This window comes from Melospiza melodia, chromosome 14 (genome assembly GCF_035770615.1).
Source record: "Melospiza melodia melodia isolate bMelMel2 chromosome 14, bMelMel2.pri, whole genome shotgun sequence".
NCBI lineage: Eukaryota > Metazoa > Chordata > Aves > Passeriformes > Passerellidae > Melospiza > Melospiza melodia.
Window position 1 is genome coordinate 10,241,875 of NC_086207.1, and position 21,126 is coordinate 10,263,000.

A 21,126-nucleotide genomic window follows, 5' to 3' on the forward strand; every position below is an offset into this window, starting at 1 on the left:
CAGTATGCTGAGATAATGCATCTTGAATAAGCAGAGCTGGAAATTTCACTTCTAACTTTTCCAGCCATTGCTGCCACTTCTACACTACAAAATGTTCTATTTCTCTATTTGGCTTTCTCAATATTTGTGTTTCTAGACAGTTTTTAAATAACTGAGTTTTATAGAATGCTATAAACCCATTTAATTTAGACTTTTATTATTATTGGAATATAATTTGTGGATCTCATATTTTCCAGCTCTAGTTATGTCTGACATGGAAGGTGCTGAACTGCTCTTGCAAAAGAGCTTTTTCTCACTCTCAGTGGACAATGTGTATATAGTTTCCCTTTTCTCATGTGGGCTTTCCAGTGTCTCCCATGTAAATCCCAAAGACTATGCAAGATAGCATTTGACACTGTTAAGTAACAGCTCCTATGGTTGAAGAAGAGTTTTTTCAAGCTTTACTAATTAAAATTTGGAGTGTCTAAATAATTTGCATGAGGTTAAAATGACTGAAGATAAAGGTTAATGCTTTGGCTTGTTTCTCATAAATAAGTTAATTATTTTTATTCCTCCTTTTCCTTTTAATTTTTAACAGATATCTGGAAGATGAAGCCCTGGCTGCAGTTGCTGTTCTTCCCTTGTGTTTTCCTGATCTGGCACGCAGAGGCAGAGTTCTTCACCTCCATAGGTGTGGGAAGAATCAGTGCATGATGTTGTGATGTGGTTATTGTGATTGCTAGAACTGCTGAAGTTATCATCTGAAGCATATGGTTTTCTAAATGTGGCCCTGGCCAACACTCTCTATTAGGAAAAGCTGCTCTTCTGCAGCCTCAGTGCAATTGGTTTGCAGTTGGCTGACTTGGAACACTGACCAGCATGATCCAAGTTTCTCTGGGGCCTCTGTCAGTAAAATAGGATGGGCTCTGTGTTCTATTAGGGTTTGTGCATCTGTTGTCATTTTAAACAGAGCACACCACCTTATGCTAGAAAGCTTAGTCTCCTGAATTTGAGTTATGAAAATAGTTTAAGTGGTAAATATGTGAAGTTTTTCTTTTTCCCCAGCAGCCAAAATGTCCTGTCTTCTCAAAAAGCTGAAGTTAGGTGTCAGAAGGAAAAATCAGTAACTCCCTTACATTTTGTTTTGCTAGGCCTGACTAAATCCTAAAGAGTTTGCATTGTAATAAATCTGTAAAATAATTTGATTTTTATGACAAATTAGTTCCTGTGTTCTAATAGGATCCAATAATGTATGATTGTGGTAGAGCTTCAAATGAGCACAAACTGAGTTTTCTGCTGTTAATTGCTGTAACATTTTCCTGTTGAGCAGTTTGGGGACTTGCCCTCCATAAGGGCATTAGAGGCTGATTAACTGCCACTGGCTGTTCTCCAGAATGTTCTTTGAGTCAGTGGAGCTGGTTCTGAATGGCAGAGCTCAGAGCTCAGAGCTCCTGGTGGGTTGTTGTGCACCACTGTGTGCAACTGCTCAGCCAGTCCTGCTGCCAAGCTCCTCACGTGCCCTGTGGCTGGCTCAACAATATTTAACTACATGTGTATTGTTTGCTTCTGATTTTCTAAGTTAAGTAGCATTTTATACAAAGCTTCCACAAAGGATCACCTTCTCTTTACACTTACCTATTTCTGAACCTTTACTAACTCTGAAAACAGCACATCCTGCTGCCTTCTATCTGCTTAATCATGCCTCATTCATAATTACTTTGGAATGCTGGACCTGTGGTTGCATTTATGAATCTAATAATGTTCTTTCAGTTTGGACTTTGAAAAGCCAAGTTTGTCATAGCAATTAGGACTGATATGTTAGCAATTTCCACTAATGCTAATCAGGAGAGTGTGTGTGAGTCTATGAACATTAGTCTGAAATTCCTCTCTGTGTAATGTTAGGCTGTTCCCATGGTTACCCATATTGTAAAGCTGTAACTTTAAATGATGTTAGTGGTTACACTAGCAATTTGTTAGTGTGACCTAATCTGTGTCCATATGTAGAACAGATGCTTTGGCAGCCATTTGCATCTTTTGTTGCTTTGTCTCCATAGCTGTATGAGTGTCAAACCTTTCTTTTCATTTTCTTGCTTGCACTTGTAGTACTAAAAGTAATTCAGAGGCAGAGGAAGGGTCAGAGCGAAGCTGCATGAACTGTTGAAGCTGGGACTTTAAAAGCCCCTTGAAGCATTTGAATGCCAGACCTGTGTGTCTGATAGCTTTTGTGGGGTACAGGCATTGAAGTGCACATCCTTTATTTGTCTGTTCTTTGTGGTGGTTTTAATAGCCCTGGAGCATTTAAGGTTTCTTTTTTGTGCACTTGGGAATTGTTACTTTTTTAGGACTGATGAATATTTGCTCCTACTCTTTTTAGGTCAAATGACAGACCTGATTTATGCAGAGAAGGACTTGGTACAGTCTTTACAGGAATATATCCGAGCAGAAGAGAAAAAGCTCTCTCAGATTAAAAGGTAGGGGAGATTTGTGTAATGAAGGGTGACAAAATGGCTCATTTGTGTTCAGTCACACCCCACCTTTGTCACCACTCTCTGATGCTAAATCTTGTTGGTATTTCCTCAGTAGATAATCACAGGTGTCACTTAGAATTTACTTCTTTAGAAATGGTGCTCTGGTGGGATCTCCCCACTTTGCCCTGTCCTTGTACCATCACAGGACTCCTGTGAAGAGCACACATCAGAGTCATGTCAGTCTTGTCCTGAGAGCTGAATGCCTCTGTGTGCCAGTGCTCTGTGCTGCCTGTTGTTTCATGCCACCAGCCCTGCTTACAGGAGCCAGGTGTGCCAGTGGCATTTACCAAATCTCTGGGTTCCTTCCTGTGTTGGCTTTGCCCTCAGGGACAGTTCTGCCCTGTTCTCTTCAGGTGCCAGCCTGGCTGCTGCACATCTCTGATGTTGTCCTGATGCTTGGATCACTTGAAAGGCCCTTGCTGACAGCTGATACTTTGTGTCATGTAGGAAGATTGTTAATTCTGCTCTAGCCAAAAGCCATATATGCTAGGGTGTGACAGGAGGATAGGCTGCATGAGGTCCAGGTTCAGAAGAGCCAAGTGCCTCTAGGAGGAGTTGTGCTTTCCAAAAAACTTCTCAGCTCGAGGCTATATGTGTCAATTTGACCTTCCTGTGGGAGTGTAGGATGAGAATAGAGCTATGGAGTAGTGGAATGGTAGGAGTTCTGGTCACATAGGCACAAAATGTTCTTTTCCTGAAAAGCTGCCCTTCAGAGGCAAAGCAGTATCCTTTTCAAGTATTGGTAAAGAGAATATCTGTTAAATCTGTGAATAAACTGGTATTTTTAAGGCTTGTTACAACTGAGATGCATGCCTGCTGAAGTTTAAAATACTAAGCAGGGAAATACTTTCCCTTTGAATGAGACTATTGTAATTTAAAAAGCCTCCACTTTATCCTTGTGAACTTGAAAGGCTGAAAGCCAGTTTTGACAGTAAAAGCAGCAATAATTTGATCTAGATGTGTAATTTGAATGATTTAGGAAGATGTGCATTCATAAATGCCTGAGAACAATTTATGGATGCACATCTTCCTTCTTAAATCATGTGCACACTTCTCATTCCAGCTGGGCTGAAAGGATGGATGTACTGACCAGCAAATCAGCCTCTGATCCAGAAGGGTACCTGGCACACCCTGTGAATGCATACAAGCTTGTCAAGCGTCTGAATACTGACTGGCTGGAATTGGAAAACCTGGTTCTTCAGGACACAACAAATGGTGAGGCGTTACAGGGGACTGCTGTCAGGAGGCAGCCTTGTGTTCTGGAAAACCACAAGCTTGGCTGTAGTTTAAATATTATTGCCAAGTTTGTTTAAAAAGCAGCTAAGGACTTGACTTGTGTGTACTGATTACCCAAGTGAGTGAGACTTGCATATGAACACGTCTTAGTCAAGACTCAAACTGTTTTGTTTGGGGAAGAAGGGAGAATGGGACATGCTTAAAGTTGTGCTGGTAACTGTTAAGTGTTATTGTTCACTTGTATACAAACTGCTTTATTTGCTTTCCCAGTCTGCTGCTTCTCTTGATGATCACTGTTTTTTGACAGTGTTGATCAGAGAATAGGATTAAGAATCAAAATGAGTCCCATATTGAACTGGTGGAGAAACTTGGATCAGCCTCAGTGTTAGAGTTTGCAGATGCTGTAGTCTGCCAAAACCAGGATTGCTATATGATTGCTGTCTCTAAATCTATCCTTCTAAATCAAATGTTTCCAGCACTAATCCTTGGGTTTGCATCATTTTTTCACATGTCTGCCTGAATTTGCTTGCATACCTTTTTTAAGCGGAGGTTTATTTTTACTGGACTCTTGGATAGTGAGGAGGAGGTGGTTGTGTTTTTCAGGCAGAACACCACATGGTTTCCCCTTCTACTCTGCATATGCTAAAGTTTAGGTACTTGAAAGTTTTTTCCAGACAAGGTTTTTATTGCCTTTTGGAATAGTTATCCTAAATGGAAATAAAATACTAATGTCTATTGAATATGTCTGTCGCTAATTTTTTCTAAATGCTTCTTTTTCCAGTTTGGCTTTCTGTATGATTAGAAATGGTTGGGCTGTTTTCCTTCAGTTGATGGCTTCCTCTTCTGCCCAACCAACCTGCTGTGTAACCCTGACATGTTTGCTTAGTGCATTTAATTTTATTTCTGAGTATCACCTGGTTTACTTGTCAGGTTTCATTCTCTCACTGAGTAAGGCCCTGTACTAGTGAGCGGATCCTGGATCAGGGTCTCTGCCCCTGGAACTGAGACTTGAAAAGCTCTTGTAGCTTTAGATGTTGGAATACCAAGTTGGAGATCATTGACTAGTACTACAACCTGACATCAACTATGGGTATTGCAGGAGATATGATCAAAGCTGTTAAGTTTTCATGTCAGAAAGAGATATTACAGGACAATTAAGATCATTAGATTCACATTGTACATCAGTAATTTTGTTGCACAAGAAAACTGAGTTTAGATATTTATTACTTATTTTTTACTCATGAGCTGTATTTCTTGAAAAGGGACAGAAAACAATGTGTTTGTAACTTTTGAGCCTAATAAGAGGCTTTAAATCTGGATTATTTGAAACTTAATTCTCAAGCCAGAGCAGATGTTTCCTCTTCTGTGTCAATCTTGTGCTGATATTTATTCAAGCTCTGGAAGTAACATCTGCCCTTTTACTGCAAAGGCTTTATTGCAAATCTTACAATCCAGCGTCAGTTTTTTCCAACTGAAGAAGACGAGACCGGAGCGGCGAAGGCTCTGATGCGCCTGCAGGACACCTACAAGCTGGATCCTGAAACCCTCTCTCGAGGGAACTTGCCAGGTAAGGGCACCAAGGGCTCCTCGGCTTTAACAGCAAGGAAATGGTAACATCCTCAAACTCTCTCCAAAAGTCCTTTATAAAATGAGGGTTAACTGTTTTTGCCACAGATGTTTCAGAAAATTTCAAAAAAATACTGGGATGTCTGATTATTAGCAAAGTCCTGATTAATGTTTGCTGCTGCTGTGACACCTACTGAAACAGGTTGTGGTGGCTACCAACATGGTGTTTACTAACTGAATAGGCTTTGTTGATGTGTAGGTAAATGAGCTGACACAATGTTTTTATTTGTTGTAAGTATTACTAGCCATTAATAATTAACTAAATTTTAAGTCTTACATGTGCATCTTCTGAGCTGGAGCAACTGGAAATCAGTGCAGTCAACTGGACACTCAGTTTGTGTAAATCAACATCAGCTTGCTTATGCACAAATACAGATTTATAGTAAAGAGAAGCTGCACAGTCAGCAGGTAGTCAGGCTTCTCTGATCATCTAACGGTGTTAATCTGTAGGTTAGGTGAAATCTGTTACAATGTTAGTCTGCTCTTCCTTTGTCTACAGCAGAAAACACAGTAGCTTAGCACTGTTAACTTCCCTTTGTTTCCAAAGGAATGAGTTAGAATAAAATTAAGGTAGTTTACTCTTTAATTCTGATGGTGATCATTTTAGTACTGAACCTACAATATTGTCAAAGCATTGTTTCTTAGAAACGTTTTTGGATGATAAAAGTGTGTATTTACAGATACTTCTCATTGTATCCCATGTATTTAAGGCAAAGGTGCTTGTGTGGATTGCTGAAAGCTGTATTTTTGTTTTTAGGAACAAAATATAGATCCTCCCTGACAGTTGGTGACTGCTTTGGCATGGGGAAGACAGCCTACAACGATGGGGACTATTACCACACTGTGCTCTGGATGGAGCAGGCCTTAAAACAGCATGATGAGGGGGAGGATACAACAGTCAGCAAAGTAGAGATCCTAGATTATCTCAGCTATGCAGTTTTCCAGTTTGGGGACTTGCACAGAGCCATGGAGCTCACCAGGCGCCTGATATCCCTCGGTAAGAACAGAGACCACTTTACTTTAGCTGCTTTAGCAGAGCTGAGAACAGTCATGGCCCATCCACATTGGTGAGGTGATTGGAAAGGATATCCTCACAGATCACTTTAATAAATGTGGGTCCTAGAAAAAAGTCTATTTATACATGAAGTATCTTTAACAAGCTGTCTTATGGTCCATGCTGTTGTTACCCAAGGCCCTGGTGTGTCTGACTGCACTCACTGCCTGCTGGACTGTACTGAGATGCTTTGTTTGGCAGTGGTTAAAGCCTTGCTTGTCTCAAGTAGAGATCAAGGCTACCACAGATATGGGTAGTGCTGCACCTTCTGTGAAGTCCTACTGACTTTACCTGTACCTCTTTATTCCTCAGTGCAGGTAATCATGGATGCTGGAATACTTTGCCTGAGATCTTGCATTATTTCTGAATATTCAGAACAAACTGAGTTTCTTAAAACCTCTTTATTTCTGAACTGTTTTTAGTTTTCCCTTGACTAAGCAAATAAGCTTTCTATCCAGCTTTGCCTACTTCCTGCAGTGGAAAGGTCTGTCCTCTTCACTTAGAGTTAACATTAGGTGTTAGGTATTTGATGGGGTTTTTAATGAGCTTTGGTTGTTTAGATATTAGCCGCATCCTGAGAGTGGGTGAAACTTTCCTATTGAAAAATATTTATTAGTCTAATTTCTGCAGAACTAGAATTCTTTATTTAAAATTTACAAGAATATGAATATGCATTGAATCTAGCTCTAGGGGTTTAGCACTGATAGCAGAATGCAAATCTTTATCAGCAGCAAACAGTGGAACACAGTTGGCAGTCCCTTCTGAAAGCAGCAGCTTCCTCTGCTCTGGGCTCAACTTGCCTATCTGGCCATTATTACCCTGTGCTCTAATGAGTGGTGACTGGAGTGAGCTTTTGGGTTGGTTCCATGAGATAAACACAGTGAAATTGGGAAGGCCAGAAAGGAAAGAATCTCTTGTAGGTAGTAGCATCCAGAAACACAGATGAACAAGGAATTGTTCCTTCTTAGTTATCTGGGATAAAGGTCTATTGATGATGATAATTGATTCTTACCAACATCATTAATAAATCACTAGTATGTCCAAAGATGCTCCCTCCCATATAACCCTGTCAGAGCTGCAGATGGGTGCTGTAGGTGGGCTCAGAGCTTCCCAACCTGAGAGAAGTGTTTGGGACTGCAGACTGTGGCTGGACTCCACCACAGTATTGGCTAAAGTCTGCTTGTGCAGTGTGGGTGAGCAGCATGGAAAGGAGGGGTACAGCAAGTGGGCTACCTTGGTCTCTGCTCATGAACTCTGTTGACCTGCTCATCTTGGGTAGAACTGGTCAGAAAAGTTGAGAGAAAAGGAGGAATGTGAACAACAAAAACTTTGTATTATTTTTCTTGGAATACAAGTTTTATTATGGGTTCTTCCAGAAAGGATTTTTTTGTATCCTTAGTGCAGCTCTCCTTTGCAAAGGCAGAAGCTTCCTGGCATGGATTTTCAGTGCAGACTGAAGCCAATGCCCTTGTTTGCCTGATAATGCTTTAGGAAGATAAGAATTGTTGCTGTCTTGATACAGGGACTTGTTTGTCCTAACAGTTTGCAAAAATCACCCTTTCTGTCTGGTTTTCTCCCAATGAAGACAGCACTCATGAGAGAGCGGGCAGTAACCTGCGCTACTTTGAGAAGCTGCTGGAGAAGGAAAGAGAGGAGAAGGAGAAAGAAAATTCAATAAACAAGACTGTGACCAGCACAGAAGCTGTGGTGCAAAGTGGAGCCTATGAGAGGCCTCTGGACTACTTGCCTGAGCGTGATATCTACGAGGCCCTGTGCCGAGGTGAAGGGGTGAAAATGGTAAGGGACAAGAATTTCCTGACTATGCTGCCTTTGCATAAGGGTGGTCAAGCTTGGTGGAACGTGTTGTTTTTTCCTTCTGTGAAGCTCTTTTTTTAAGAAAAATTTAAGTTTGTTTCTGTCCAGGCTGAGATTTTTATCTTACCTCTTGACTTCTCAATCTTCAGCTGTTACACACAACTTTTAGCTGTACCTCTTAAGGATTGTTGAAAATTGATTCTCCTCAGTCTGTCTACTCAGCTTTTTCAAAGTCAGCCATACAGGGCTTTTTCCCCTGAGAGCTGATTATGCTTTACCACACTCAGGGAATCACATTATTCCTTCCCTTTTGCATCTTAGACGTGTATTCTGGAATGACTATTTTGACCAAGTGATTTCCAGTACCTCTCAACAAATATCACTTCAATTCTTAGTCCTGGGAAAAGAAGCAATTTATTTCATCTGTATAGTCTTAATTATGAAAACCAGACTTTTTTTTTTTATAGCTTGCTGCTTGCATAGTTCTTAATCTGTAACCTATTATGGTTTAATTCCCCTAAAGATGAGTATTTCAGATGCTGCTCAGTGGTGTTTGGAGCAGGATATCTTGTTTTTAATTGCAGTGAATTGCAGAATTGCTCTTGTTTACCTCTTCTATCTTCTGGTCACCTGATGGCTTTTACAGTGTGTGTGGAATGAAGCTCATCTTCTTGCCTTGCCTGTTTGAAGTTCAAGTGTTTGAGCAAACAATGCTTTGTTTGGCATTTTGTTTCAGACACCTCGAAGACAAAAAAGGCTGTTTTGTAGGTACCATGATGGAAACAGAAACCCTCATCTGCTGATAGCTCCCTTTAAAGAAGAAGATGAATGGGACAGTCCTCACATTGTGAGATACTATGATGTCATGTCTGATGAAGAAATTGAGAAGATTAAACAACTAGCTAAGCCAAGGGTAAGTTTCCCTTTTTCCATCTCACTAATAACTGCCAATTCCATGCTTCAGTCTCTATTAGCAAGGACTAAGCTAAGGATTTGAAAGATCTGGTTTCATACTACAGATGGTACACTGCAGCTGTGAGCCTAAAGGGAAAGATTTTGAAACTGCCTGGTGATGTAGGACCATAAAGCCCAGGCTCCCAAAGGTACTTAAAGGTACTTCTGCATTGTTGCACTTAATTATGCAAAGTTCTCACTAAATGGCTTAGAAAGCTTTAAGAAATTAGAGACTAGACTTGAAAAGATAAATGGCTGACTTAAAATGATGGGAGTAGGTGTGCAATATGTCTTGAATCTGCCTTTTGAACTGGAGCCAAACTTAAATGATATTTAAAACCCCCAAATCTCAAGAGAAGTGGAAAGATAAAAATGTAAGTTGTGCTAGAATAATACCTAGAGGTTTGGGTTTGTTCGGGTTTTTTTTGTTTGTTTGTGTATCCTGGAATCCACTGCTTCTATTCTAAACCATAGATGTTTCTTGTTACTCATGATATGAGTTCTGGTGACAGCTACCTCATGCCAAGCTAGTAATTATCTGTTTTTTCTGGAGGTGGAATTTTCTGTCACCTTTCTAGCAAAAAGTAGTATGGCAGTGTGATAGTAGTAGACGCCCCCATAGATCTTCTGTCAGGTCTGAGCAGAATGTAAAACAACAAATCTTTGCTTATAGAGGAGTGGTTCATTTTAGCACTCTTCAGGCTACCATGTGAAATATGGTACAAAAATTCTAGTAAAGACTTAGCTTTCTGTATTTCTAAATGTAAGCATAAATAGTTAGAAACACATTGAGAAACTGATGCTTCCCCAGATGATTAATGATTTGGGATGTTTGTGAAGCTGGTCTTCTATGACTATCAGCCAGCTAGGGAAATGTTGGCTGAACACTCCTGTCTCAGTGAGGGATCTCACCTCCTTAAATGGAGAATTTTTCCTATTACATCATAGTAGAAAACTTCAAGAGCTTCAGATAAAATGGAAGTATTCACATAGAGCATATCACTTAATCTATTTTATCAAATAAAAGCACTGTCTAAAGACTGCTGTTTTTTATTCAGAGTTTTATGGAAAGTCGTAATGCTTGGTCTCTGAATTTTGCATATATTACTAATGTTAGAGGAATTTTTCATGTAATCTGTGTAGTGTAGAACTGCAGTCAGTCCCTAGAAGAGTAGGTAAATAGAGTATTTACTATAGCCTTAAGATTCAGATGAAAATTGTCAATTTTAAAAAAGCAACCATTTCTTTATGAGTTGTGTGTTCTAAACCTCAGCTGCTGGAGTAACTTTAAATTCTGCACTACTACTGAAAGAATGGAAAATGCAAGTGCTGTGGTGAGATGGTCCTTAATAAATACAGCTTAATTTTAGCCTGGAAATTTTAGTTGGGAATCATGGAAGCTTTCAGACAGAACTGTGAAGTGTTATTTTATTTTAGGCTCAGAAAGGTGACCACTTTGTTTATTCTAAAATGCATTTGCAAGACAATTTTACTTTTGAGTCCAAGCACTTAAGCATTATCTGCAGTTTACACTTGCCAATACTTTTTGTAGAGAAAGAACATCTGCATGTGATTGGGAGTAGCTGCAGTTGAGTTGCTTTTTATGCTTGTTTTGCAAAATGCAATCACTGTTATTCCACTTCCAAAAAGTAGATCCAGCTTTTCAGGCAATCCATCAGAACTGGCTGGGGAGGACCAAGAAAATTCTTAGCTCTGTTGGTGTGGATAGCATTGAGGCAGGTCCATCATAGTATGAGAAACATATTCTTAAAATCTTAGTTTTACCTGCAAGCCAGGAATGTCTGAACAGGCAAGAACATGGCATGAAGTGGGGAGGCATAAATATCTGAGCTCATGCTACAGGGTTTCAGCAGTGCAGAATTTCAGAAGGAAATAACAACAGAGATTGCTAAACTAAACAGACTCTGAAACAGTCAGTGAAGCTTCTGACCACTCTTCTGAAGGGTGTTATGATGGTTTTGGAAAGCAAATGCTTCTTACAAGGCTGATTTCTCCACCCTGAGAGAGGAAGCCTCACATTTATCAGTTGCTTGTACCAACTGAGATGTAGATTGGGTGTCTTAAATGAAGAAACCTGCCTGTCAGAGCAGATAGGAAATAATATCAAAGCAGTCAGGCTTATTTGAGTTCTGATTTATTTATATCATATGCTAGGTGCAGAAATCAAGCAAGCATGTACAAGCTTGAAAATGGCAGCAGAATGAAAAGTCTGGGAAGCAAAATATATATCCCCAAAGCTATGCTTCACTGTACCAGTGAAGAACAACATCCAGTCAGTCTGGCTCTTCTGTTATAATTTACACAGGCAGAATCTGGAACAAAGTAACAGTGAGTCAGAATTACAGCAACAGCTGTGCCAAGAACTCTTGTATAGGGACAAGACAGCTGACAAGGAGTGTAAAGCTGGCTGGAGACTTATTTGAGGAAAAATGAAGGAAATAATGACTGCATTCCCTGAAGAAGAGGCAAATAAAAAGGCCTTCCATGACCTATAATTAAGTGGAAGGAAAGAGGTATGATTTAGAGTGTGTGTGGTTAGCAGGAGTTAAATTTAAATGTGGTCTTAGTTTACAGTCAAAGAAAAGAGTATCCCAGTTCTTGTTCTCAGCTGCAAGAATGAAACCAAAGTGAGCTGGTGTATTGTTAGCAGTCATCTGTCACTCTGACACCACAGCAAACTGTCAGTTTTGCCAAGTTCCATTTTTTTTTTCCCTACAGATCTGGTCATATGGCCTACATGTGATGATACTGCCTGTTTAAAATGTCTAGGTGTGCTGTGCTTTTGCAGAGTTACCTTCATCAGAGCTGGATGTTCCAGGCATCTCTCAGCTGGAAAATTTAAGCATGGAAATGTTGAGAGTTGTATTTGGGAGTTTTCTACTACTGGGGGTTTGCTTGTCCCATAGTTTGTAACTTGCTCTGTAAAAGTTTTCACTTGTTATTTTACATCTGAGAATGAGGTTGGAGTTTTAATCAATATGAGGAGCAGGCTGATTAAATTCATGGACTATCCAATGATTTTCTGTTTGCTAGGAACTTGGACTTCATATGTTGTTAACTTTTGTTGTTGTTCCCTCTTGCTAATATTGACTCCAGCTGTTTAAAAAAGTGCCTTCAAAACCTGTTAAGCAAGCAACTCATGGATTTAATCAATATCATGGCTTGGGCAGTCCCTCAGACTCTTTTTCCAGGGTCAAATACAGGTGATGGATTGTACTTGTGATTCTGCATGTGTTGTTTTAGCATTAAGTCAGATCATATTCTAGGTTGAAACTCTTTTATCCAGTGAGTTACTGAAGTTGGACAAATCAGGTGTTGCTTTTGGTAAGATGTGAGAAATTTTCTCCCCTGTAGCTGATGTATTTCTTCCCCCTTGGGATTTTTTTTGGCACAGCTGGCACGAGCCACAGTACGTGATCCCAAAACTGGTGTCCTTACAGTGGCCAGCTACAGGGTATCCAAGAGGTAAGCAGAGGGAAGGGCTGAGCTTTAAGGTTTTTGTGTTTAACAGCTGTTGTTTGCTACCTCCTATGTCTGAAAACCTGAACTGCTTTGCATGTAACCAAAGCTTCCCCAACAAATGCATGGAAAATGGCTCTTTTAGCCATCTGACAAAGGGCAGGAGAATCCTTCTGCCTTGGGAAATGGGATGTGGTGATTGGTATTGTAAAATCACGTGTTGCTGTCCTTCCCTTAGCTCGTGGTTGGAGGAGGATGATGATCCTGTTGTGGCCAAGGTGAACCAGCGAATGCAGCAGATCACAGGGTTAACAGTGAAAACAGCTGAGCTCTTGCAGGTTGGTGCACTGACTTCACCCTGGTTAAGGTGGAATGGTGCAGACAGATGTTTTCTGTGTGTGCCAGGCAGAGAAGGGTGGAGAGACCAAAGCAATATAAGAAAACTTCATGCAGAAATCTGATATTTATCAGTTTGTTCTGAGGGAAGTGCCTGCAGCTTATTTTTCAAGTCTGCAAAAGCTTATTTTCTGTCCTAGTTCAATGTTTCTAAGACCTAAGTATTTTTTCCTATAGTCTGATATGAATTCTGATCTTTGGATGGCTGTTGGGAAGAAGAGTGCCAGTAGTAGAGCACTGCCAGAATAGCTGTATGTTAGTCTATTCACTGTTTCTCTTCCTCCATGCTCCTTGAATTCCTGTTTCAGAGCTTGATGGAAATACTCTCGATTACAGGCTATCCATAGAAACCAGGTAATTGTGTAGTGGTCTGAGAGACACGTTAAGTACAGCCTCAGGGTAACTAAGGCATGTTATGTGATTATAAAGTGAGGGAAGAGGTGCTTTTAAGTTAATTTTCTGTGACACAGGAGAGGCATTAGTATGTAACAGATCATACATGAGTGGCACAGAGTCCAGTTCTGTCCCCTAGACTGAACTCCCAGGGAGTTGCACACTTTGATCTGCCTTTCCTTCAGATAAAGGAAGAAAAAATGTGGTGGAACTATTGCTGCTGAATGTTAAACAAGCTGTTGTAGTGATAAGTACAAACCCTCAAGCTACAAAAGGGAAAAAGCACTCAAGTTGTTTCTCATCTGTGTACCTCAGTTCCGGCAAACTAAAAATAAATCCAGTATACTCTAGATAATCATCTTGCCACAAAGTGCTGTTTCTCAGAGCCTGCTTTGGATTTCTGAGAGCAAGTGCTGTTCTGCAGCACTCACTTGCAGTTCAGTACATATTTATGTGCTTCCTTCTTCCATGCTGTAGGTTGCCAACTATGGAATGGGAGGGCAGTACGAGCCACATTTTGATTTTTCCAGGGTAAGATCACACTTGCAATTATTTCTTAATGGGGTGGGGAGGAGGGAGCAGTTTGGTCTGAGAGAAATTTTGGAGGTGTTTTCTTTTAGAGCATTTAATATGTAGCCCTGTTTCATGGATGAATTATGAATTCTGAAAAGCCTTTGCACTGCTTTCTCTGATGCTGCAGGTTCAAAAGAATTATGAACAAACCTCCCTGCTTACTTTGGGACCTTGATTCCTTACACAGTACAGAGACTCTAAAACAGTCATGCAGCACTTGAATGTGCTCTTTGCATTGTTTTATTTGTAAACTGAGGTCTGCAAGCCCTGGGTTGTGAGTCTGCCTTGTTCCATTAGGCTTCTGAGTTCAGTGATTGTTGTCCAAACCCTGCTTTGCTGGGTGCTTTAAAGCATTTTGCAGGAGCTGACTGAGGAGGCAATATTCTTCCACTTTCCTCCTGAAAAGTAAACATTATGGAAATCCTCATGGGTTGTACAGCCCTTCTGGCAGACCCCTGAGAGTGGCTGCAGCACTGGGATCTGAAAAGAGTTCCCTGGGTTGGTTTTGAGGGCAGTGCTCCAGCCCAGGTTGCATGAACAGGTGCTAGTGCTGGGTCTTCACGAGGCACTAGAGGGCTCTGCCTGGCAAAGAACAGCTCTGCTTTGCTGTGGGAGAAAAGAAGAGCAGATTGTTAATAATGACCCTCAACAAGTTCATGGCTGTGCTAAGCATACTGAGGGGCTGTGGTGACTGTTAACTTCAAATATAAAATCCATGTGATGCCTTGGTTTCCGTGGTATTTCAGTGGGATCTGGCATAATTCAGATTGTCCCAGTGGTTTTACCTGGTAGGAGGGATTGCTGCAGCCAGAGTATACAACCCACTAATTGAGTACAGAATTGAAGCCTCCCAACTTAGCACTGTTTAAAAAATAAAAAAATTCCAAGTTTTAACACTATGGAAGTTTGTATTCATTAGCTTTGGCCCATTCTGAGAATTTTCCTCTTAACTTCAAGTCTGCTTAGTTTCCTGAGTTGAGCAAGTGTTCTTAAATTCTCTTCAAATCCTTTGAACTCAAGGACCTCAGGCATCAAATTGGCCACTGTGGACTTTACTTTTGGATTAGGAGCTGGAGCAGAGCTCCACTTGGAACATAACCTTGGCTGCATTTGTCAGCTGAGGCAAGGCACTTGCAGAGGTTGCCTGAGTTCTGGTCTGGTCCTGCAGGCTCTCTGTGATCACAGACTTTGTGTTGAAATAGAGGTGCTGCTGTGTCTCCCCAGCTTCTGATCAGCCTTGAAGCTTTTTATTCCCTTGCAGTTCTCAAATAGAGGCACTTCAGTAGCTGTCTACTACAGCTTGAAGATTTTATTGGTTGTTCAAGTTAGATTTTTGCTGTTAAAGTTCAGAAATTCATAGTTGGACCTGGGTTCCACAGCAGTGGCAAGTAACCAGGGAGTTTTCTGTATCTGAGTTCTTATGTTGGCTTTTTTGGATGGGATTTGCATATGCAAGTTTGGGGTTTTTGTGAACACATTTCAGGAAAGACCACTTGTTCATTAAAACATGCTCTAAGCAGATTGAACTACAACATCTTAGACATGGTCACTGTGGTTTTCCCTGCTGTTTCTTTTTCAATACTGATTTATTGTTTTCTTTAAATGTTGAACATTACTGCTTTTATGTGTAAAAATGCAGCTGGATGTCTCCTGACTGGAATGACTTCCTGACTATTAGCAATGTAAATAAATTTCTAATTTCATTTTATTTGAAGGAAAGACACTGGTATTCTGGATGTTCTTTCTGCTTCTCCACTGGCACCAGTGTGATCTCAACTTCAACAAATGAAACTCAATGTCTTTTACAGACTAAAGACAATTTGATCTTTTTGATGTGGTCTTTAGTCCTAGACAGGCAACCACCCGAAACTACTCTATAGTTTTGTCTGCTGTCAAAACATGCATTTGCTCTTCTCATGATAGTATTTCTTTGAGTTGTTACATTTACAAGACTGTTATCTAAAGCCCACTGAAGATTAATTTTTTTGTATTCATGTCAGTTGTTGACTTTGGATCAGTGCCCAGAACAATAATGGCCTGTTGTTGACCTTACTGGGATAACATCTGTGCCACAGGCCCTGAAATCAGTGCTTCCATTCTCCCTCCAGAACTGTTCAGTGCAACTTCTCCTTGTCACATCCCAGTGCTCTGTGCATGCAGCTGTGCACCCTGGCTGCAACTTGTGATGACTTTAACATTTCCCTGTATCACTTATCCCCTTCCTGTTCCAACTCTTTAAATTGGGCTTGAGGATCTCTGCAGAGCTGCACGTGGGTAGCTGTGTTGGGAACCTGGGTTAAAGTTGTTGTCTGTTGCAGCGACCCTTTGACAGCACACTCAAATCGGAAGGAAATAGGCTAGCGACGTTTCTTAACTATGTAAGTACCTCTGTGTGTCTGCTGGCTGGGAGCTGGAAATTTGCAGTTATTCTCATTTAATTTTATAGAAAGATGAGCCAGATGCTTTCAAGCGGTTAGGGACTGGAAATCGTGTGGCCACTTTTTTAAACTATGTAAGTATGATGATCCTTTATGCATTGAGTGTAACTTCAGCAGCATCTCTTTAAAGCTTGTGCAGTTGGTTATTTGTAGAGATTTCCTGGCATCTGGCAGTAGGGATTTCATTATTCCTGCAGCATCAGGTGCTGTCCCATCTGAATTGGTAGAATTTTGGTGGTATTTAACATCAGAGCAGAAAATTTGAATACAGGACCCATCTTCTCCTTTCGGTCACTCTGCTATGGAATCTTTTACCTAAGTGGATTTCGTGGGGGAAAGGAGACTTTGGCTTAATTCTGAGAGGGAAGTACGTGGGGCACTCATGTGGTGTGCTTTTGGAGAACTTGACTAGCAGCCACTTCATGTGAGACAGTCCTATTTTTCCACCACTGTTCGACAGCACGTGATGTTGTGGTCTGTGATCCTCTTCCTCAGCTGTGTGGCAAAGCCAGAGTTGCTCAGTTGCTCAGCACAGGTGCTGCTTTAACAAACAAAGGCAGGCAGAGCTGACAAACTTGGTGCAACTAGGTTACAGTGTAGATTTGAAAGATTCATTAGTTGCATGCATTATGCAGCCTACAGACCATGTACACTGGAATCCTAAACAGCTGCCACTGGGAATAGTGGCCTTGTTTTCACAGTAGTCTTCTGACACTATTTTATCTGTCAACCTGTACCCACTATATCTTTAGGATCACCTCATGTTCTGTGTTTAAGATTTTAGTGATATAGTTTAAATATTTTATCACAGAATTTTTAATTTGTTGGCTGATAACATGTTTGAGAGTGAAATACAAAGGTCAAAACAGAATCAGGAACACTTTCAACTTGGTATAGTCAGGAGGGATATAATCTTCAAAACAAGAATTGGAGTAACTGAAATATTCTGCTGCAAAGAAATTTTAAATTGAGTCAATATTTTGTTTGCTTCTTGGAATTTTGGATGAGCTTTGATTTAGAAGGAACAATTCACATCTCTGCCAGTTGTACATGGTCAAAGGCACTTTGCCTTTGTTTGTCCGATACAGAACTCATTACACATCATACATGTACCACCAGCCTTACTAAAAAGAGTCATTTTGTGGCTAAGTTGTGTATTAACTTGCAAGGCTGCATGCACACGCTTTCTACCTGGAATGGGCAAAAACCTGTGCACCTGTGGCATCTGATGGTCCTTTTATTGGACCAAGCAGGAGGACACCAGAGTGGTAACAATATTTCCTATAAACAGAAATCCAAGTTACAATAGGGATTGTAGGGATTTGGGGAGTGTGTTAATAGTAGTTTTTAAATTTGGGGAGTGTATTAATAGTAGTTTTAAATTTGGTGGGAGTTGGATCTGACTAATTTGTTTCTTTTAATTAGAATCTGACCCAAAGCTTACTGATTTCAGTGGAAAGACATTCTGTTTTTAATGGGATCATTTCTAGAAACTTTGTGGTTTGAGTCAAGTCTAGAATTTACAATAAATCCGTTGTTCCTGATGAATACAATAGGGTTAAATTCATTCCAGTGTAGAAGTGTAAAACATAAAAGATACATGGTTTTGTTTAGAGTCACATAGCTGTAGCTGTTGAAGCTTGAGCTGCCTAAAGCACTTGAAATTGCATAAGACTGTTGGTGAACAGCACAGAAGCTGCAGAAAGAGTTTTTTCTAATAGTTTGTGTAGTTTTTGAAGTGGTTGACCAAGATGCATAAACTAAATTATGAAAATGAGTTCCAAAGGCATGGTTTCAATTTACAAGGAAATATGTGGTTTAACAGACACTTGTTTTCCTAATTGGATCATAAAGTAGAGTGAAATTCTTGAAACCAGCTAACTCTGAAGTCCTCTCTGTTCTAGACTATTAGCTTATTAACATTGCAGGTACACAACTTCTAGTGGCTACTTGAAGTAGAGGATACATAATCTAGGAAATACAGAGCAGATGGACATAAGCTGCACAAAAGCCTTCAGCTGCAATAAAATGCTTCAACAGCAGGTACTGCTTCTTCTGCAGTTTGTGCTGGTTGAAGTGCACCCTCCTCATCAGTGCTGCTTGTAGAGGTGCAAGTGGAAATGTCATGCCTTGGAACATTTATAGCTTGTGGGACTGTATGAAAAGCCTTGTAAATGTACAGTTTGTGGACTTTGTTTTCTCAGATGAGTGATGTAGAAGCTGGAGGAGCTACAGTTTTCCCAGATTTTGGGGCAGCAATATGGCCCAAGAAGGTAAAGTCTGTTGATGTGTTTGGGTTTATTCCTTCTCTCTCCACTTCCTGGCTCTCCCTCAGCACAGTCTGTGTCAGTCAGTGATGTGACAAGTGCAGTTCATTGCAGCTGCAGTGATCTTGCAGACCAAAGGGCATCTCCCTTTGTTGGTAATTTGTGAAGTGACCAGTTTCTCTGTACAGCTGTTTTTCACAAAATAAACTTGTGTTCAGTAGAATTCCTCTGTCCTCTGAACATGGCTGTACTAAAACAGGACTAAGAGTTTTTCATGTGCTGTTGATGGTGACCTGTTAAATTTCTTGCCTGCAGCTGAATCCATGGGCATCTTCCTCCCCTTACTTTAACCTGGTTATGTTGACTAGGTTGTGACTAATCCAGATCTGATCTCACTTTTCAGGGAACAGCAGTGTTTTGGTACAATCTCTTCAGAAGTGGTGAGGGGGATTATAGAACAAGACATGCAGCTTGTCCAGTACTAGTAGGGTGTAAATGGGGTAAGTAATTCCTATTTTGAAACAAATCCTGAAGGAAGGCTCATGTATGTAAAGCTGGGGGTACACTGACCTCTTAAAGCATTTAATAACCTGGGCACCTCTTCAGCTTCTGGAGTCATTTGGCCATAGTGAAATTTCCTGCCATTGATCTCATGAAGTATTCAGCAGCTGCATTGTACAGCTACAGCTTTTCTAGTGAGTTTTTTTGTCAGTGGCAGCACAAAGTGCCTGTCACTGGGTTTGTGTACTGCATCAGAATGACTTGAATTGTCACTTGACTAGAATCAGGTCTATTCCTACAAAGATCTGCCCATAATTTGAGCTGCAAAAGGATGAGAGCTCCTTCTAAGGTAAATGGGAGTGTCTGGACATCAGGAGTTTCTGCTTCCTGCTGAAAGCTTATCAAGCTTTGTATCATCTATTCCCATACCTATATCCCCTAGCCCCCAGGGTATGCCCCTGGAGTGCCAGAGATGCTGACTGTCAGTGACACAAGCCCCAGAATACACTGCTCTCTTAGTGTTGGCTCCAGTGTTGTGCATTAGGGTAGATCATTTCTTCCCCAGCCTTTTACATCTTTCTATGTGTTTTCCCTTGGGTGAGTAGAGAAGTATAAGCATGGATCCCCAAAGTGAAAGATTTACCTAAAGTATCCATCTAGGTTGTGATGATATCCACACTGGCTACAGGGTGATAACTAATTCCAGTTCCCTGTTTCCACAGTTTCAAACAAATGGTTTCATGAAAGAGGAAATGAATTCTTAAGACCTTGTGGGAGAACAGAAGTTGACTGAACTCCAGCCTGCTGCAGACCTTTGTTTCTGTCTCCTTTTCTACTGTTGTTTGTTCCAGTTCATTTCTAAGAAATGATCCATCTTTTTCTCCAAGAGTCCTGGCACTTTACTACAAAAGAACAATAAAATATGTAACACCTGTGAAAGAAAGTAAATGGCATTGTACACATTCATGTCTTTTGGTTGCAGTTATTTCCACATTTTCCCTGCCTTCCTCCCTACAGTCTCCCTCTGTAGTAGTGGTGCAAACAGTGCTGTGATCAATTCTGTTTGTTTGGGTGCTTGGTCTTGTGCCTTTTGTACCTCAGATTTAGATGTTAAATATTTCTTTGAACCAAAGTTTTTTTTTAAAAAAAGTTTTGTGTACATGTTGATTTTATTGTATTTCTGTGGATCACAAGTTTTAAAGCAAAAATAAATGTTCTTTCCATAAAGTGATTCTCTATTTGGAGTCCTTGATTGGTGCATCAGTATTTGGATGTAAGGAACACTGGACTTTTACTTTTTCTCTGAAGGCCTGTTGCCTTGTTGCCCTTTTCCTGTGGAAAATACATCATGATTTTGGACAGTGTTCTGTCTCAACACATATGGAAATCAGTAGGATGTCTTGCAAGCAAATCTTAATCTACTTCTGTAGACTGGAGGAGGGTTTTGTCATGCCCTTCAGGGAGGCTGGGAATAATCATTCCCTGTGATTCTCCTTTGCCCTTTTGCTCTGTTAACATGTGAGTATTGGCCCCTTGCCAACACATGGAGGACTGGAATGAGTTCCCATTTCTGAATTATTTGCAAAGAAATCAGAGTTAATTGCTGACAAAAAAGCAAAAGTTACGGGGGAACAAGGCAGTGTTTGAGAAATGTGGGTGCTTGGTGTTAGTATCAGGCTCTTGTATCACTATGTGGCTGTGCAGCTGAATTGAATTTGGAACCACATCCTGCTGTCTTCTTGGGAGAGATTGGTAGTATGGGAGAGTTTTATATGTTAGATATACCAAATGTCATTAATTTATTCAATCAGTATTAAAGCAGTGTGCCTCAGCAATGCATCTTCATGTGCTCTTATATTTTATATGTAAAGAACTGATGAATTTGA

The 21,126-nt window shown here is 40.5% G+C and overlaps 1 protein-coding gene across 6 annotated transcripts in view; it reads left to right on the forward strand.

The window, feature by feature from the left end:
- P4HA2 (prolyl 4-hydroxylase subunit alpha 2) overlaps nucleotides 1-20,202 on the forward strand; it is a 32,080-nt gene extending 11,878 nt beyond the window's left edge. For 3 of the 6 annotated variants that reach the window (XM_063168646.1, XM_063168644.1, XM_063168645.1), the window contains exons 3-16: nucleotides 578-670; nucleotides 2,354-2,450; nucleotides 3,571-3,722; nucleotides 5,173-5,310; nucleotides 6,127-6,366; nucleotides 8,009-8,220; nucleotides 8,975-9,151; nucleotides 12,608-12,678; nucleotides 12,911-13,010; nucleotides 13,939-13,992; nucleotides 16,481-16,546; nucleotides 18,677-18,745; nucleotides 19,143-19,239; nucleotides 19,963-20,202. In XM_063168646.1, the coding sequence (XP_063024716.1) occupies nucleotides 589-670; nucleotides 2,354-2,450; nucleotides 3,571-3,722; nucleotides 5,173-5,310; nucleotides 6,127-6,366; nucleotides 8,009-8,220; nucleotides 8,975-9,151; nucleotides 12,608-12,678; nucleotides 12,911-13,010; nucleotides 13,939-13,992; nucleotides 16,481-16,546; nucleotides 18,677-18,745; nucleotides 19,143-19,239; nucleotides 19,963-20,033 (1,626 nt within the window). In that variant the 5' untranslated portion in view covers nucleotides 578-588 and the 3' untranslated portion in view covers nucleotides 20,034-20,202. Of the gene's footprint in view, nucleotides 1-577; nucleotides 671-2,353; nucleotides 2,451-3,570; nucleotides 3,723-5,172; nucleotides 5,311-6,126; nucleotides 6,367-8,008; nucleotides 8,221-8,974; nucleotides 9,152-12,607; nucleotides 12,679-12,910; nucleotides 13,011-13,938; nucleotides 13,993-16,352; nucleotides 16,413-16,480; nucleotides 16,547-18,676; nucleotides 18,746-19,142; nucleotides 19,240-19,962 lie in introns of all 6 variants that reach the window. The other 3 variants (XM_063168649.1, XM_063168647.1, XM_063168648.1) reach the window with 3 other exon arrangements.
- Nucleotides 20,203-21,126: the final 924 nt, after the last annotated feature.